This window comes from Pteropus vampyrus, unplaced genomic scaffold (genome assembly GCF_000151845.1).
Source record: "Pteropus vampyrus isolate Shadow unplaced genomic scaffold, Pvam_2.0 Scaffold133, whole genome shotgun sequence".
In the NCBI taxonomy this organism is placed as follows: Eukaryota; Metazoa; Chordata; class Mammalia; order Chiroptera; family Pteropodidae; genus Pteropus; species Pteropus vampyrus.
Genome location: NW_011888914.1, coordinates 3,353,658 through 3,369,282, shown reverse-complemented (window position 1 = coordinate 3,369,282; position 15,625 = coordinate 3,353,658). Strand labels below are relative to the sequence as shown.

Below are 15,625 nucleotides of genomic sequence, written 5' to 3'. Positions count from 1 at the left end.
TTGAAACATGAGTTGTTAAGTTTATACCAACTCTGGGAAGTAGGCGGTTACCAGTTAATGAGTAGGGAAGCCTAAGTTAGGAGCCAGTACAGTCCTTGACTAAGACACATGATTCGTTTGTGACACAGTTAGGGTTATAAACTAGCCCAGGTCTGTCTGCTCCACCACACTGCCTCCTATTCTGTGCAGGGCCCCCCAAATATTGTGGAAAGCCTTAAGTTCTCTCAACAGCACAGGCTGTTGGAAGCACAGGTGAGATGCCATCCCAGGAGAGGGACTGGTATGTTCTGCACCAGCCACAGTCTCTGGGGAAACCTCTAGAAAGGTTGTTCTTTTTTTTTCCAGCTTTATTGAGATATAAATGACAAATTATAAGATATTTAAAATGATTTGATATACATATATTTTGTGAAAGGATTCCCACCATCAGGTTATTTAACACAACCATCACTTCACATATTTACCTTTGTTTATTTAGTAATAATTCTACTCTTAGTAAAGTTCAGCTATACGATAGTGTTGTCAACTGTAGATCCTCACACCTTGTATACTTTATAACTAAAAGTTTGTACCCTTTTACCAACTTTCCCCTTTTCTTCCACCCACTCCTCACCCCCATTCCCTGGCAACTACTTTTCTACTCTGTTCCTCTGAGTTGGACTTTTTTTGTTTTTAAGATTCCACATAGAAGTGATATCATTTAATATTTGTCTTTCTCTGCCTGGCTTATTTCACTTAGCATAATTCTCTCCAGGTTCATCTGTGTTGTTGGAAATGACAGGATTTTTCTTTGTTAAGGTTGAATAACATTCCATTGTATAACAAATGTACTTCTTAGCAAGTTTAGCGGTCCGTCTGGGAAATCAGTACTCATTACTCAGGGTGGGGAAAACGCCTGTTACTTTATCTACCTAGGTCACATTTTTTTTAATGTCAGGTTTTGAGATACAGTTGCTATACAGTAAAGTTCATCCTTCTTAGTTATACTGTTCTATGAGTTTTGACAAATGTATAAAATTGTGTAACTACCACCACGATCAACATACAGAATGTTTCCATCGCCTCAAAAAGTTCCTTTGTGCCCTTTGGTGGCGGTCTCCCTCCACTCACCCACTTCCAGCTCCTGGCAGCCACTGATTTGTTTTGTTTTTTTTTTTTTGCCAGAATATCATCTAAATGGAATCATATAACTTGCAGCCTTTTGTGTCTGACTTCTTTCACTTAGCATAATGCTTTTAAGATTCCTCCATGTTGTTACATGTGGGATTAGTTCATTTCTTTTTGTTGCTGAGTAATATTCCGTTGTATGATGTACCATATATGGTTTATTCTAACCATGGTTTTTCATTTTCTTCATCCAGATGCTTTTCGGCATAATTGATATTGTCTCATTCGCACAGTAAATTTTAATATGCTACATTTCTGGAACCATCAGATTTCTTTAATTTCACTCATTTATTCAACACATATTTAATGACTCCCATGAAGCCAACAACTTTGAGACAATCTACTACATGCATAATGAGACAGACTACGTCAAACACTGAGCCAAACACAGGAAATAGAGTGTTTAAAATGTAGGCAGATCCTTGGTCTTTGAGACCTAAGCTAGCAGTGGTTCTTTACCTGGCTACACTTTAAAATCTCCTGGGAAACTTTTAAACGGAAAAAACAAACCATGAACCTAACCTGATGAGTAGGTCTGAGGTGACCAGCTGTTCCCCATTTGCCCTAGCCTGGTTTCCCAGACTGCTTGACTTTTAGTGCAAAAATCTGAGCAGCCCAGACTCTACCCCACAGGCCAAGTAAATCAGTCTCTAGAAGGGTTGTAGCTGTGCATGATATTTTTCAAGGTTCCCCCAGGTGATTTTTATGGGCAGCAAAGGGTTAATGACCATTGCACTCACTAAAATCTCAGGCTTGCAACTCCTCCAGGTTTCTGGAGGTAAGAGTGAGGAAGAAAGGCTCTACTCGGGCTGGTTAGAGCTAAGGTTATGAGAGGGAAGGTAAGTGAACTGGTGACATCAAGTTTTCCTCTTTTTTTTTTTTAATAACTAATTTCTTTTTTCAAAAGGCGAGGAATGTAACATTCTTAAGTATGAACAGACAGTGCTGTGTGATCCCGAAGGCGTAAATTAGGTGAGGGGAAAGTCACAGCAGGCAGTGTGATAGCTCAGAGCTCATGCAAATCCAGTCCTGACCCAGCTTGTAAGCTCAGCAGAACAAACATTATTTATGTCTTTAATCTCCTGAGTGCTCACAGACTCTCTCAGACCAACCCCAAATCTCCTCTCATGCTGCCTGCTTTTCTTGTTACTTTTCTGGGGATTAGCAGTAGCCTTGCAGGCCTTATTCCTATAGTCTCAAGTTCTATGTATGAATTCTTTCTGCAAGATAACTGTGGACATTATTCTGACCTTTGGTTGTCATGTTGATGTGGCATATTAAAGGCAGAGTCAAAAGCAAGAGGGACTCTGTGGTAAGTGACAGATGCAATTGTATTGCCTGTTACGTGGGGACCTTGTCCATAGTTCAAATGTTGTTTCAAGAAAAATATAAGAATGGACAATTTGAAAAAGGCCACAGTATATTCTCAGGTATCGTTAGCCTGCACGTATAGGAGGTGGCCTGTTTTGCCACCTTTACTCCTTTCGTAGAGTATTGTAGCCACAGCTTTTATCTGTGTTGAGCAGGAACGATGCAGTCATCTCTGAGAGGAACGTAACATACATATGTGCACAGCGTTTTACCATTAAGAAAATGCTCTCCGAGTTACTGAGTCAGTCCTCACAGCCTCAGCATATAGGGGTCAGGCTCCACTTTACAAGTACGGAATTCAAGGCTGAGAATATCAAGAGCCTTGGCCAGTAGCTTTCAACTAGTAAGTGACAGGGCCAGAACTTGGACAGATGTAACTCTTCTGCCTGTTTGGATTCCAAATTAAATGTTCTTAACACTGAAAGCCTTTTCTGGGAGTGCCAATCAGGAAGCAGAGAATGTGACTTTTTTCCTGTGATTTTTTTTCTCTAAGTATCACCCCCTCTGCAAGGCTTGCCTGGTACAGGTCTGCAGGGAAGCATGTTGCTAATGTGTCCTCCCTTCTCTTGCATCTCTCCAAGGCAGGGAACACAGCCTTGCACCTGGCCTGCCAGAACAGCCACTCCCAGAGCACACGCGTCCTCCTGCTGGGCGGGTCCCGAGCCGACCTCAAAAATAACGTGGGTGAACAAAACCGGCTTCTCTCGCGCTCTCTTGTGTAATCTTGGAAAATAACTCTGAAAGCATACTTGTGTGTTAACATCTAGAAAATAAACGTGTAAAGTGGGGACTCTTTATAAAGTATTCATTTTTGCTAATTTCCTAAGGGGCCATTTAGGGGCATGAGAAGAGGAATCCAAAGACTCAGAAACACTGCTTTTCTCCCATCCTTTTCCCCTCGCTTCTCAACTTCAGTTTGTTCGTTCATTTCTTATAGCATGTGTTGATGAATGGGTCTAGGAAACCTTGAAATGTCTTAAGAAGGTCTCTGCCTATATAGTATCGTGCTGTTAGCAGACACTGGATGATGCGTGCAGGGGAGGTCTTCTGATGCTTCACGCCCAGGGTCTGCCTACAGATCGACTGTGGAGGCATATTTGAGATGAGCTGATGGGTCAGTAGTTCTTAGAGGGTACCTGACCTGAGAGTCACATGCGTGCCCCTCCTCTCTCCACAAGAAGCTGCGTTTCCTTAAGTCCCACGCCTCAGCCACTCAACTAGAGAATCTGCCTGAGGCTTCCCTCAAAAAATGGCCTTCGTTTGGTCTCCCTGACTGGGGGTAAACTCATCTAAGGTGAATCTCAGTGCCCTGAACCTCAGCTTTGAGCTTGGCTTCTTCATCTGGGAGGGGAGGTTATACTGAGTTGTTGCCATCTTTGACAGAGCTAGGATAAAAACATCAAGAGAGCGCTGCAAAACGTCACAGTTTAGTCTCCAGTTTTGTTGTTGTCTCTCTGGGAGCAGTTTGGCCTGTGCCCACTAAGGAGGATCCCGATCTGGAGTTTTTCCGAGTGCCCTTTTGTACGCCCTGTGATCGTTGCTTCATCAGTTGCCCAGACTACATTACTCCATGTGGGATACTGGGGTCCAACTGAAATGGGATGCAACTTGAATTTTTAGGAACACATGAGATCTTAAAATTCAACAGCTTGCCCTGCTGCCCTGGCCTTACACCCATGATAGATTATGAAGGGAAGGCTCACTGCCAAAGCAGTGCTCTTGGTCTTAATTCAGTATAGTCCAAAGCCTTTGGGTTGTAAGGAGAGGCTGGAGTCAGTGGATTCTTATCCAGTTCTAGGTAAGCAGAGCCTTCGTTAGCTCTTGAGACGGTCTTGTGGGGAGCCGGCATCCAGTGTATGAAACTCGAAAGCAGAGAATCCGCATGGTGGAAATGGGCAGGGCTGCAGATAGCAGCAAAGGGCTGTGAGTCTGGATGTGGAACATCTATGGTGAAAGAGACACGCTCTAAATATATGCTAGACTGCCAGCTTTAAATGATATTTTCTTTTTACTTTTTCTGTTTTGTTTTTTTGTAACCGCTCAGACTGTGCTTAGAATTTGATTTCTGTCCGCAGGCAGGCGACACCTGTTTGCACGTTGCCGCACGCTATAATCACTTGTCCATCATTAAGCTCCTCCTCAGTGCTTTCTGTTCTGTCCATGAAAAGAACCAGGTCAGTGCATGTGTCCTCCCCATGGCTGCCGGGCCCCCTTCCCACAAGGCTGACAGGTGTGTTAGCAAAAACGGGAGCAGAGGCTGCCGGGAGCCTCTCCCAGACTGGGACTTGGGCAGTGCTGGCCTTCCACTTAGTTCCTGTGGCCCTGGTTTATCTGGCCTCTTAGAGAGAGCCTGCCCATATCATACCAGTGCATATCACCACATTTGCATATGGAGCATTTTCTGGAGATCCTGGGGTGGGATTTGTTTTTAATGTGATTTTACAAAGGAAACTCACAAGAATGTGGCTTAGTAAATAAGCAAGGGAATGAGGTGTCTCTCAACTCCAGTTCTGTTCCTTGCATTGCCACTTTATTTGAGCTGATGGTTGCTGGTTTCTGTAAAATCAAGTACATGATCTGGTTCTGTGCCATATGATGGGGTTTTGAGATAAAGCTGTGATTATTAGTGTTCCATGAAAATGGAACTTTCAGTAGCCACTTAGATTTTTAAAAATGTTTTCTTGGCAGTTGATGTCTAAGTGATGTATTTGGCTTTTCTGAGTTTGGGTGCATATATCTGAAATTTAAAAAATAGATGGTTATTCAGATTAAAAACACCCTATGACAGTGGTTTCTGACTCTGGCTGCATATAAGAATCAGCAGGGGCATTAAAAACACCATTCTCCTCAATCTCGTCCTAGTTTAAATGACCAGAACATCCAGGTAATGGGATTTTTAAGAAGTTCCTGGCCCGAGTGTGCAGATGGGATTGAGAACCACTGACCTCGCCAGACAGCTCAATTCTGTCATTCTGCAGCCTCTCAGAGGGCTCTAGTTTGTCAGATTGCCCCAACACAACCCCCATGAACCAGTGCTTCTCCACCCTGGAGGCATTTTTCAGTCCCCTGGGAGCTGTGACACTTCACTCTGCCCAACCAATTAAATTGGAATGTCTGGGGGAAGGCCCAGGCAGCAGTAGTTTTTACAGCTCCCCAGCTGATTCCAGTGTGCAGCCAAGACTGAGAACCACTGCTACACAGCTTCCCACCCGCGACAGACACAACTAAGTGACTCAGCGACAAAGTAACATTTTCCCCGACACTCACTGGGCGAAGAGGGCCACCGGGATGGCTGGATATTCATGCTCCCAGGAGAGAAACTGTCAGGGTGCTTTACCTGAGAACCCAATGGGAGACAATTATTTCACTTCTCCTGTGTTTGCCTGACTTATTTATATCATTGTTTTGGGGGAGAAACCCAGCATTTGCAATCTGAATGGGCCCCCCCCGAGCTGCATTTGTCCATATCCTCCTTTCATGGTTGATTCAATGTCTGAAAACATTTTTTGTATAAAGAAAATATGAAAACTGACAGGCTATTTGGTAAGAGGTTGAAAACAGCCAGTGTTAAGTGAACACAGATTCTCGGTGACTCCACCCGACAAAGGACACCTGAGCCTGCAGAACGATCCCTGTGGCCCGTCACGTCCTCGCAGGTGCTTGTAGAAGTAGCCATCCTTGCAGTGGTTGTTCATTCCAGCCCTCAGAAACCAAGGGGTTCTCTGCCCTCTCCCCTGCCTGGGCAGCAGGATGTGGTCCAGAGCTCCGAGATGGCTAGCCTGCCGGCCCCCGCCCATCACCCTGCCTCAGTGTAAGGTTCCATTCTGACTGTTCTCAACAACCCTAGCCCAGCATTACTTCGCCCCCGCAATTAATCCTGTGAGCCTCCTATCGGTCTACAGCAAATCTTAGATTGGCTTGGAAAAGCCACCACCATGTCGTGAGACAAAAAACTGGAGGGCTGTGGGCCATGATCAGAGGGGGTTTAGCAGGCTTTCTTCTGATTAATTTCAGGCTGGAGACACAGCACTTCATATTGCTGCTTCCCTAAATCACAAGAAGGTGGTTAAAATCTTACTGGAAGCTGGAGCGGATGGGACCATTGTTAATAATGTAAGTCGAGTTACAACAATGGTTTCTAAAGCCCTTCCCACCCCTTTTCAGGATGGGGATTGTAGTTACTACCTCACCTGCAGACTCCGAGGGCCTCACCAACCTCACTCCGAGAGAGCACAGAGTTCTGCAAAGCTATAGCCCCTGGAGCCCTAGAGGGGAACTTGAGTAGACCCTTCCTCTTAGCAGCTCCACGAGTTGACAGACCATGAGGGCTCATCTTTAGACTTCTAGCTGAAATGAGCACATCATGGGGTGGAAAGGAAGGTCAGGGTATCTAAACTGATAAGTCCTAAAAAAACAAAACAAAACAAAAAAAACTGGCCACATGGCCGTCAGCTTAATCATCCTAAAATTAACTCCTCTCTCCAAAATCTCCTTATCTCACTCCTGCCTTCTCTCTCAATCTCTCTCCCTCACCCTCCTCCTCTTCTCTACCTCCCTGTCTTTCTCTCCCAGATCCTACAGCAGATACCCGCTTAGGCACCTTTGTTTCTTCAAGGTTGGTTTGTAGTCTCTGCACTCCTGAAATAGCACAGACTCGCTGGGGGCAGAACAGTTGTGTGCGTGTCGGGAGAGTTGGGGTGTTGAAGCTGGTGAAGGCTTCTGTATGTAGTTTCCCCCTTCCTCTTCCTCACATTCTAGTACCTGTATTGGGTGATACCTCCTGGTGCTTCTCCCATGATGCCTTGAACACCTTTCCCATCTTTTGAATCTCATTGTTATCAACTCTTGGTTTTTGGCTTAATCTCTCTAGAGACTCCATTACGGCTATAGCTTCCTAATTGTCTTTCACAATCCAGTTCCTGAGACTCTGCCTGGGTCCTCATCTTCCTTTCCAGGTATCTTCTCCACTGTTCTCCAGGGAAAATTCATTGCTTGGCTGGATTTTATAAGCTTTTGTGTTTCCTCAGCTGAAGTCTTCCACCTCAACCCCATCTGATTTTTGCCTTCTCTCACCTCTTTTCTAGAAGCATTCCTTGTTGGGCAGTGCCCCAGACCTTTGCCTCTTAGGGCACTTACTGCCCACTTGTTAGCACTTACCCTCTCTTGCTGTGTCCTGAGGTGTGACTTGGCCCTCTTGTTGGGATGAGGCTCAAGAGCAGGGCAGCATCATATGTGTTTTGTTTAGTATGTGCAGAGTTGCTGCCCCCGCTGGGCTATGTGTGTGAAGAGTTGGTGGCCAGTACTCACTTGTCCTCCCTTGTGCCTTTCCTTAGGCAGGACAGACTCCGCTGGAGACTGCCCGCTACCACAATAATCCGGAAGTTGCTCTTCTCCTCACTAAAGCTCCCCAGGTAGGAGTCGTTACATTTTCTATTGTGTTGATTATGTGGGGTTGCAAAGTCATTGGGACTCTCTGGTTGCAATCTACTGAAGCCAATTCGAGTTAACTGAAATAGGGAACTGATGGGCTTACTAACCAGGCAGTGGATAATGTGGGCACCTGCGCGGGCCTCTGGGTAACCAGAACCAGAGAGACTTCAGGCCTATCGGGCTGCTCTTCATACATGGGCATCATTCTGTCCCCTCCCAGCTTCCTGGGTCCTAACTCCCCAGCTACTCAGCCAGGGACAAGTTTCAGTTTAAAACATCGCAGGAGAGGATTATGACTGGAGAGCTTGGGGGCAAGTGCCCTGAACAAGTGGGACAGAGGCTTTAAGAAGATGGCTGCGTCCATTTGACCATGTGCTCAAGGGGCATTTTCTAGAGAAAGGCAGGAGGAGGGGCCCATTCTGAGCAGACAGAGTAGTAAATGTCCACTTAAAGGCAGTTAAGTACAGTCTAGTTTTCTTTCCTTGTTTATTGAATAATGATATTTTGGTAATCACTCAATTTTTAAAAACGATGACTGATATTATTTGATTTGAAGTTGAAATGATCTAAGTAATAAAGAAATTTAATAGTGATAATTTATAAGTTAGTCATAATTTCAGCACCCTGAAATAACTTTTCGTTTCTTCATATTACCTTCCACAGTCTCATAATTTTTATGTAATTGTGCCTATAATGTATACATTCTTTTGTATTGTCTGCCCTTTATTCTAACTATAATAGGAAAATGTTCTGCAGTCATCACAGTTATTCATCATAATGGAGGCATAGTAGTCTTTTTTATTGCTGTCCGATGTTTTATTAAACCATTTCCTTAATGTGGGACATTCAGGTTATTTCCCTATTGGAGCTATTCTGTGTTACATCACAACAAGCGCTGATTGCTTTTCCACCTTATTCTGGCTAGTGCTGAAAGAAGATAAAATGTCAGAGAGCCAGAGGGATGTTCAGACACCAGCCTGCTACCTCATAGCCCAATCTCAGCCAGCCCAGGGTTCTGCATCGCCTTTATTTAAGTTTTAAAAACATGCCTGATCTAACTAGCAGTTTCAGGAAATGTTTAAGATTTTTTTGTTTGCAAAATTGATCACTCCCTTGTTCGTGGAGTCGGTCCTTCTCAGTGGTCTCTGGAAGTTCGTAGAACCCCTAATAGGTGTGAGTTAATGCTCTTTTGGGGAAAGGCTCCACCTCTCTACTTATTTGCAAAGAAATCATCAGTGAAATCAATTCATGAATCCTGATAGAAAAATGTTAGTCTCTTATGCATTTAAGAGTATGGGATGCTCTCTTAGTGTCAGAATCTATCACAGTTATCTGGCATTTCAGCATTTGGCATCTTGATGGAAAACCAGCCCCATGCTCAGCCATGTGAAGGTCATCAAGACTTAGGGGGTGGAGGATCCCCCAGGCACACAAAGATTGATGGGCCTTTGACCCACCTGTCATTTGGCTTCCAGAGTCCAAGGATCTTAATTCATAGAGAATAAAAGCTTTATCATGGGCAGTTTTCCTATGCGATTCTCTTGTAGTGTTTCCTTTAAAAAATGACTTAAGCAAATTTTTCCATGCCTGTATTGAATGGCAAATAGGATAACATTTTATGGAAGTTTATTTTATATAATTATATATGCTAAGCTCTATTCTTAACACAAAGAAGAACTTTGGAATATGCATACAATTATATGCCTGTTGTTCTGTAGTTACAGAAATAGCTTTACTGTTTGTTTTGTCTGAAATGAGAAATCCCTTTGCCTTGGCACCTTGATTGACCATGGAGTTCAGTGGTTTACAGCACAAAGAAATATCTCGGGATATTTCTTTCCAAGGTTTAAGATCAATATTCCCTGATTTCTGTGAACTGGAGAAGATGGATGACATTTCATTTGGTAGATGTATGGTTTGCTGAGAGGCTGTAAGCCATGCAAAGTTCTTTTCACTGGCTAATAACGTGGTCTGTGGAGGGAAGTTTTCTGATGATTTGGGGTTTGGGTGACCTCTGAGTGTCACATATTGTTTTTGACTAACGTAGTTCACAAGTGCTTCTGAAAGTCAGTTTCATGCTGATTCTGGTGTTGTCTGCTGTTCTAAGAGTCAGTAAACCAGATGAGTGACGGGCACTAGTTGCTTCTTTTCATAAGACTCAACTTCTGATACGTCTAAATTTAGTTTTAGAAATGGCTCAGTGCAGTGATTCCTAGACGTTTTTGGTTTAAGGACTCTTTTACATTTTTAAATATTTTGGAGGCCTACAGAGAGCTTTTCGTTTGTGAGTTTTTTCCATCAATAGTTACCATATTTGAAATTCAAGTTGAGAAAGTTAAAGATGTTTGTTTATCCATTTAAAAGTAAGTCTAGCTTGTATTAATAGAAATAACATTGTTTTGTGAAAAAAGTATTTCTCAAAACAAAAATTGAGAAGAGTAGCATTGTTTTGCATTTTTGCAGAATTCTCATCTATTTCCGCATGCCGTCTATTGCAATGTCATGTATGCAGCTTCCGGAAAATGCCACTGTGCACTTCTAAGAGAACAACAGTGAACAAGGCCCACATTGTCTTAATATTATGAAAATACTTTTAACCTCATGGACATGGGGTCCCTAGACACTTTCAGAACTGCTGGCTTAGGGGATGAGAATAGGGTTTTAAAGTCAGGTTCATTTGCAGGCAGGTCTTGCCAGAGATTTTTCCATTTAGGTGATACCCACTGCTCGTAGAGGTTCTTTTTTGCCATAATGGTGTCACTTGAATATAATAAACACGAGAAGAAATCTGAAACTAAGATGAAACATACTATGCTGAACTTAAGAGAGCCCTAATCTATTTATATAAGATGACAATAAAATGTGTTACTGAAGAAAGATAGTGTGACCTTGAAAAGTGTTTTCACCTTCTGGACCTCGGTGAAAGGGGTGAACCCTGGAAGTGGGATTAGGGGGCTGGGGGAAGGGTGTGGAGGTGGGCCAGTGAAGGTGTCCACCAGTTCAAAGATCCGTGCTCTGTGGTTGAACGTCCTTTGCCATTAAGCAGCTCTGAGGCACTGAGGTGGGTGGGAGGCACCTGACAGTGACTGAGAGTCCAAGGTGTGCGAACTGTCTACTTGGTCTTGGTTAATCCCGACAACTTCGTGTTCATGTTTGAGAAGACAGAGCACAGGTGTCAGATAACTTGCCCAAAGATCCTACAGCTAGCTGCTGGTTTTCTTTTCGGGTTCACAGGACCCCATGTGCACTTGTCTGTGTCTCTTTTTCCTCTGCTCTAAGGGGCAGACCAAATGCTTCCTGTAGGGGAAGAGATTCCTGCCCTGTGGTTGGTACCATGGATCATAGATACATTTCAATCATTTTTAATTAAATTGGTTACGACTTGGATATGGTTTGGCTGAGAGAAAAATCTGATGGGCTTCTTTGGGTCGAGTGTAACAGAATAGTGAGACTGCACCTGGCACAGGGCTGCTGCATTGCACAGCTCCAGGGGACGCCATTCATGTCCTCGTCTATGTGAGTGGTGCTCCCTGGAGCTAAGCTGTGCACAGCCTGCACACGGCTATGTGGCAGTTCCAGCCAGGCACATAAATGCCTGTTGTTATTGTCATTGACTGTAAGTTCCTCAAAGTCAGGGACAATGTCCTACCACCCCCAAGCCCCTGACATGCCCAGCACAAGACCTAGGAAGCATAGCAGGTGGTCTGAGATGCTTGTTTGATGTGAATGCTCAATCTCTCTCACTAGGCTGGACGTTCCTTTAGGTCAGAGCCCCAAGACCAAGGAGAATTCTCTCACGCCACTGCTGCACACCCATTTATAACAATGCCTCTTGCCTCCTTCAGGTCTTGCGCTTCAGTCGTGGACGGAGCCTGAGGAAAAAGAGAGAGAGGCTCAAGGAAGAGAGGAGAGCTCAGTCTGTGCCAAGAGATGAGGTGGCACAAAGCAAGGTGGGGGGTAGCCCTCCTGCCCCTCCCCTACTCCGCCCACCAGAGGGTGGAAAACTATCTCCCGGCTTCCTCGGGGTCCATCTGGTGACTGCCGTGCCCTCCTCTGGGGTTCTTCAAACTATTGTCAGCCTTTCCCCTTGAGCTTCACGTCCTCCACCCCTCCACCCCTCCCAGATTTCAAACCGTGTGCCTGTGTGTGTGTTGCCCGTCTTTCCCAGCACGCTTGTGTGGGTGTAGTTGCTAGCCCCGTGTATCAATGGCCTTGTCGTTACCAAGTGGACAGCACAGCCTCTCTGACACCGTGCCGTTCATTGTGTAGAGCAATAGTTTTCAAAGTGTGGTGTCCAACACTCTCACCTGGGACCTCATTAGAAATGCAGAAATTTGGGTCTCACCTCGGATCCACTGGATGAGAAACTGGGATGGGGCCTAGTAATCAGTGGTTTTGAACCAGGTGATTCTGATGTGGACTATAAAGTTTGAGAACCACTGGCATAGGTTGCTTCCACTATTTCTGCTTAGGGAATGGACTGAGGCTGTGCGAGCCCATGTGACTCCTTTATGCAAATTAGGAAAAGATGCCCCCTAGGCAGACAAGCCCAGCACAGGGCACATATGGTGTATAGAGCCCGAGCTGGATTTCAGCTCCCTCTGCCCCACTCACCCTCTCGGCCAAGCGCCCTTGTGCAATAAACAGCTTGTACAGCTATAAACAAGCAGCCCTGGAATGAACCATTCCTTTTCGGCTCTCCTAGGAGAAGGAGACTAGGATAGAGAGGTAACTTTGGACACATAAAATTTTATACCAAGTACTTATTCTTCTGTCTGCTATTTCAATATCCTCTTATCCATTTTCAAGGTTAAGGCATTGTAACTCTGATTATGTTTCTGTGTGTGAATTGTACATATTAATTTATAAAAGTTCTCACAAGGACCAGAAACAAGTTTTTTTCATGTCAAAGGGTTTTCTCCACTATGACTTGTGAGAGTCCAAGTTCAAAACCAGTGGGCTGGTTTTTCGCTGAAATACAGAAGACTAGAAATCTCTAATGCTAAGGTGTTCTGTGTGTGGTAGTTTCTTGAAGTTCACATAGAATTAGACCTAAGATATTTAATTTGGCACCTAATAAATAAAGTAAAAGCCAAATATTCGACCGACTAGGAGAAGCATATATGTTTAGTTAAGACCACCAGGCAGTGCCCCTTATGTCTGAAATTTGTCATTGGCAAAAATTCCCATGGGTCCTGTAATAGTTGGAGTCTTGCAAACAATTTTTTTACACCATTAGTAAAAAAGGCCGAGGGGGCAAGTAGAACAGGTTTCTGGGCTTTTTTCCTCTGTAGGGAAGTGTCTCTGCAGGAGACACCCCTAGCAGTGAACAGGCTGCACCCAGAAAAGAAGAGGCCAGAGAAGATTTCCTGTCCGCCTCCCCAGAGCCCCAGGCAAAGGACAACAGGCGGAGAAAGTCAAGGCCCAAGGTCAGGAGGCACGTGAAAGCAGCCAAGAGAGGGCTGGGAGGCCGGTTGGCATAGGGCCCTGGGATAGCGTCATGCCCAAGAGCGAAAAAGTCACTTCACTTGGCTGGCTGGTTTGGAGCCAGAGCACAGAAATTAAATCTGGTTAACTTCAGACTCAAGGTTAGCATGCTGGTGTATTTATTTGGACATATGGTGCTTAGAGTAGAATGCTATGAGATGAAACAAGATGAGATCTTTGCCCAAAAGTGAGTGAGATGGAGCCATTGGCTGGGTATTAGTCTTACAGGTGTCACAGGGCTCAGGGGTGTTGTCTCTTCCTCTACCACAGGTGTCAGCATTTTCTGATCCCACCCCACCTGCAGACCAACAGCCTGGACACCAGAAGAACTTACATACTCATACTCACCCTAAAAAGAGGCCCAGGCATCGATGTTCATCTCCACCCCCTCCCCACGAGTTCAGAGCGTACCAACTCTACACACTGTACCGGGGCAAGGATGGGAAAGTGATGCAGGTACCTGCCGAGCCCTGTCAGGACACAATGCCGTAGTCCTTAAGCAGGATCGTCTGTTTAACACTTTCTGGAGGCTAATCTCTACTTTAGGCATTGGCTAAGGCATGAGCTTTGAAGAGAAACCAGATGGCCCACCCTACCTACACAGTGCAGATACACTGCTGTCACTCAGGCCCAGGCAAACAGAAGGGTCACTGTTCTTAGGTGACATCTCGAGGCCCAGAGTGGGTAAAAGCAGCCTGAGCATTGAGAATCTTCCTAGTACCCACTGGGCCCAACACTCAGCCTATGGAACATTCCACAGTTTATGACAGGGCTGAGTCTCTCTCCATCATCTGTACCCACCGCTGTACCGACTGGCACATGATGGGTACTCAAAACCCATCTGTTGAAGGAACAAATGAATTGGATTAATTCCTCTTTTGTTTCCCTCTTAGGCCCCAATAAATGGTTGTCGATGTGAACCCCTAATCAACAAACTGGAGAATCAGTTGGAGGCTACCGTGGAGGAGATCAAAGCAGAGCTGGGATCGGTTCAGGATAAAATGAATACTAAGCTGGGGCATATGGAGAATAGGACCCAGCACCAAGTAAGCGAGTCACCAAGCCTCCTCGTTATGAGGTGTTCTGGTCGAAAATGGTAATTGGAAAGACATTTTCGTCCACCCTGCTGCTGCTGTGCAGACTCCACCCTGAGCATGCCACGGGCTGACAGGGAGGAGGCCTGCTTACATGACTTCTTTAAAGCCCGTTTATTTAAATTTGTAAAAGACACGTTTAAATTGCTTCTGATGATAAAAGTGATACATACCCACTACAGAGCATTTTTTAAAATATGAAAATTAGAAAGGAAAATAAATCACCTGTGAGCCCACCAAGGTGAAAAAGCACTATTAATAGTTGAGTTTATTTTCTTCCAGTCTTTTTCTATGTTTATATGCTCTATACCCCTTTCTGACTGCACACAAAATTAGAATAATCATGTCTGTATTTTTTTCCTCTTCCCAACTTTTTTTGAAAATTTTCAAATATACAGAAAAGTTGAAATAATAAATGAGTGCTCGTATACCCTCCACTGAGATTCAACCAATTCTCAGTGTGTTGCCACATTTGCTCTGCGTCTTTCCCACATACACTTTCCCTTGCTGAACTGTTTGAGATTTAGTTGCAGACTGTCCTGACTTCACCACTAAATACTTCAGGGTGCATTGACTAAGTACAAGGATTTTCACCTTTCTGACACAATACAATTATCACATCTGAGGAAATTAACAATAATTACATAATATCCAGTTCATATTCAGATTTTCTCAGTTCTCCCAAAATGTTTTTTTTTAATAGCTGGTTTTTGTTGTTAATTTCAGCCCAGGAGCCAGAAAATCTTTTGTGCATTTGTGTTATGTCTCTGGTCTTAATCTAAAACAGTCCCCAATTCCTTCTTTCGGCTGTTTATTACTTCTGTAACATTAACTTTTTTTTTTTCATTTAAAATTTATTTATTTTAATTTCAAGTATACAGTACATTGGTTAGACATCTATATAGTTCATAAAATGATCCCCTCAATTGTGCCCTCCCTCCCCTGGCCCTCCACCTAGCTAACATATTAATGCTAACTGCATTCCTTATGCTGTGCTCCCCATCTCCATGGCCAGCTATGAACTACTAATTTGTACTTCTTTAACCCTTCACCCCATTCTCCCAGCCCCCTAAGCT

The 15,625-nt window shown here is 44.2% G+C and overlaps 1 protein-coding gene across 5 annotated transcripts in view; it reads left to right on the top strand.

The window, feature by feature from the left end:
- ANKRD6 (ankyrin repeat domain 6) overlaps positions 1-15,625 on the top strand; it is a 189,846-nt gene that overhangs the window by 162,164 nt on the left and 12,057 nt on the right. For 3 of the 5 annotated variants that reach the window (XM_011367355.1, XM_011367353.1, XM_011367352.1), the window contains exons 6-13: positions 3,120-3,218; positions 4,614-4,712; positions 6,553-6,651; positions 7,872-7,949; positions 11,814-11,918; positions 13,263-13,397; positions 13,726-13,911; positions 14,349-14,501. In XM_011367355.1, coding sequence (XP_011365657.1) covers positions 3,120-3,218; positions 4,614-4,712; positions 6,553-6,651; positions 7,872-7,949; positions 11,814-11,918; positions 13,263-13,397; positions 13,726-13,911; positions 14,349-14,501 — 954 coding nt within the window. The remainder of the gene's footprint in view (positions 1-3,119; positions 3,219-4,613; positions 4,713-6,552; positions 6,652-7,871; positions 7,950-11,813; positions 11,919-13,262; positions 13,398-13,725; positions 13,912-14,348; positions 14,502-15,625) is intronic. The other 2 variants (XM_011367356.1, XM_011367357.1) reach the window with 2 other exon arrangements.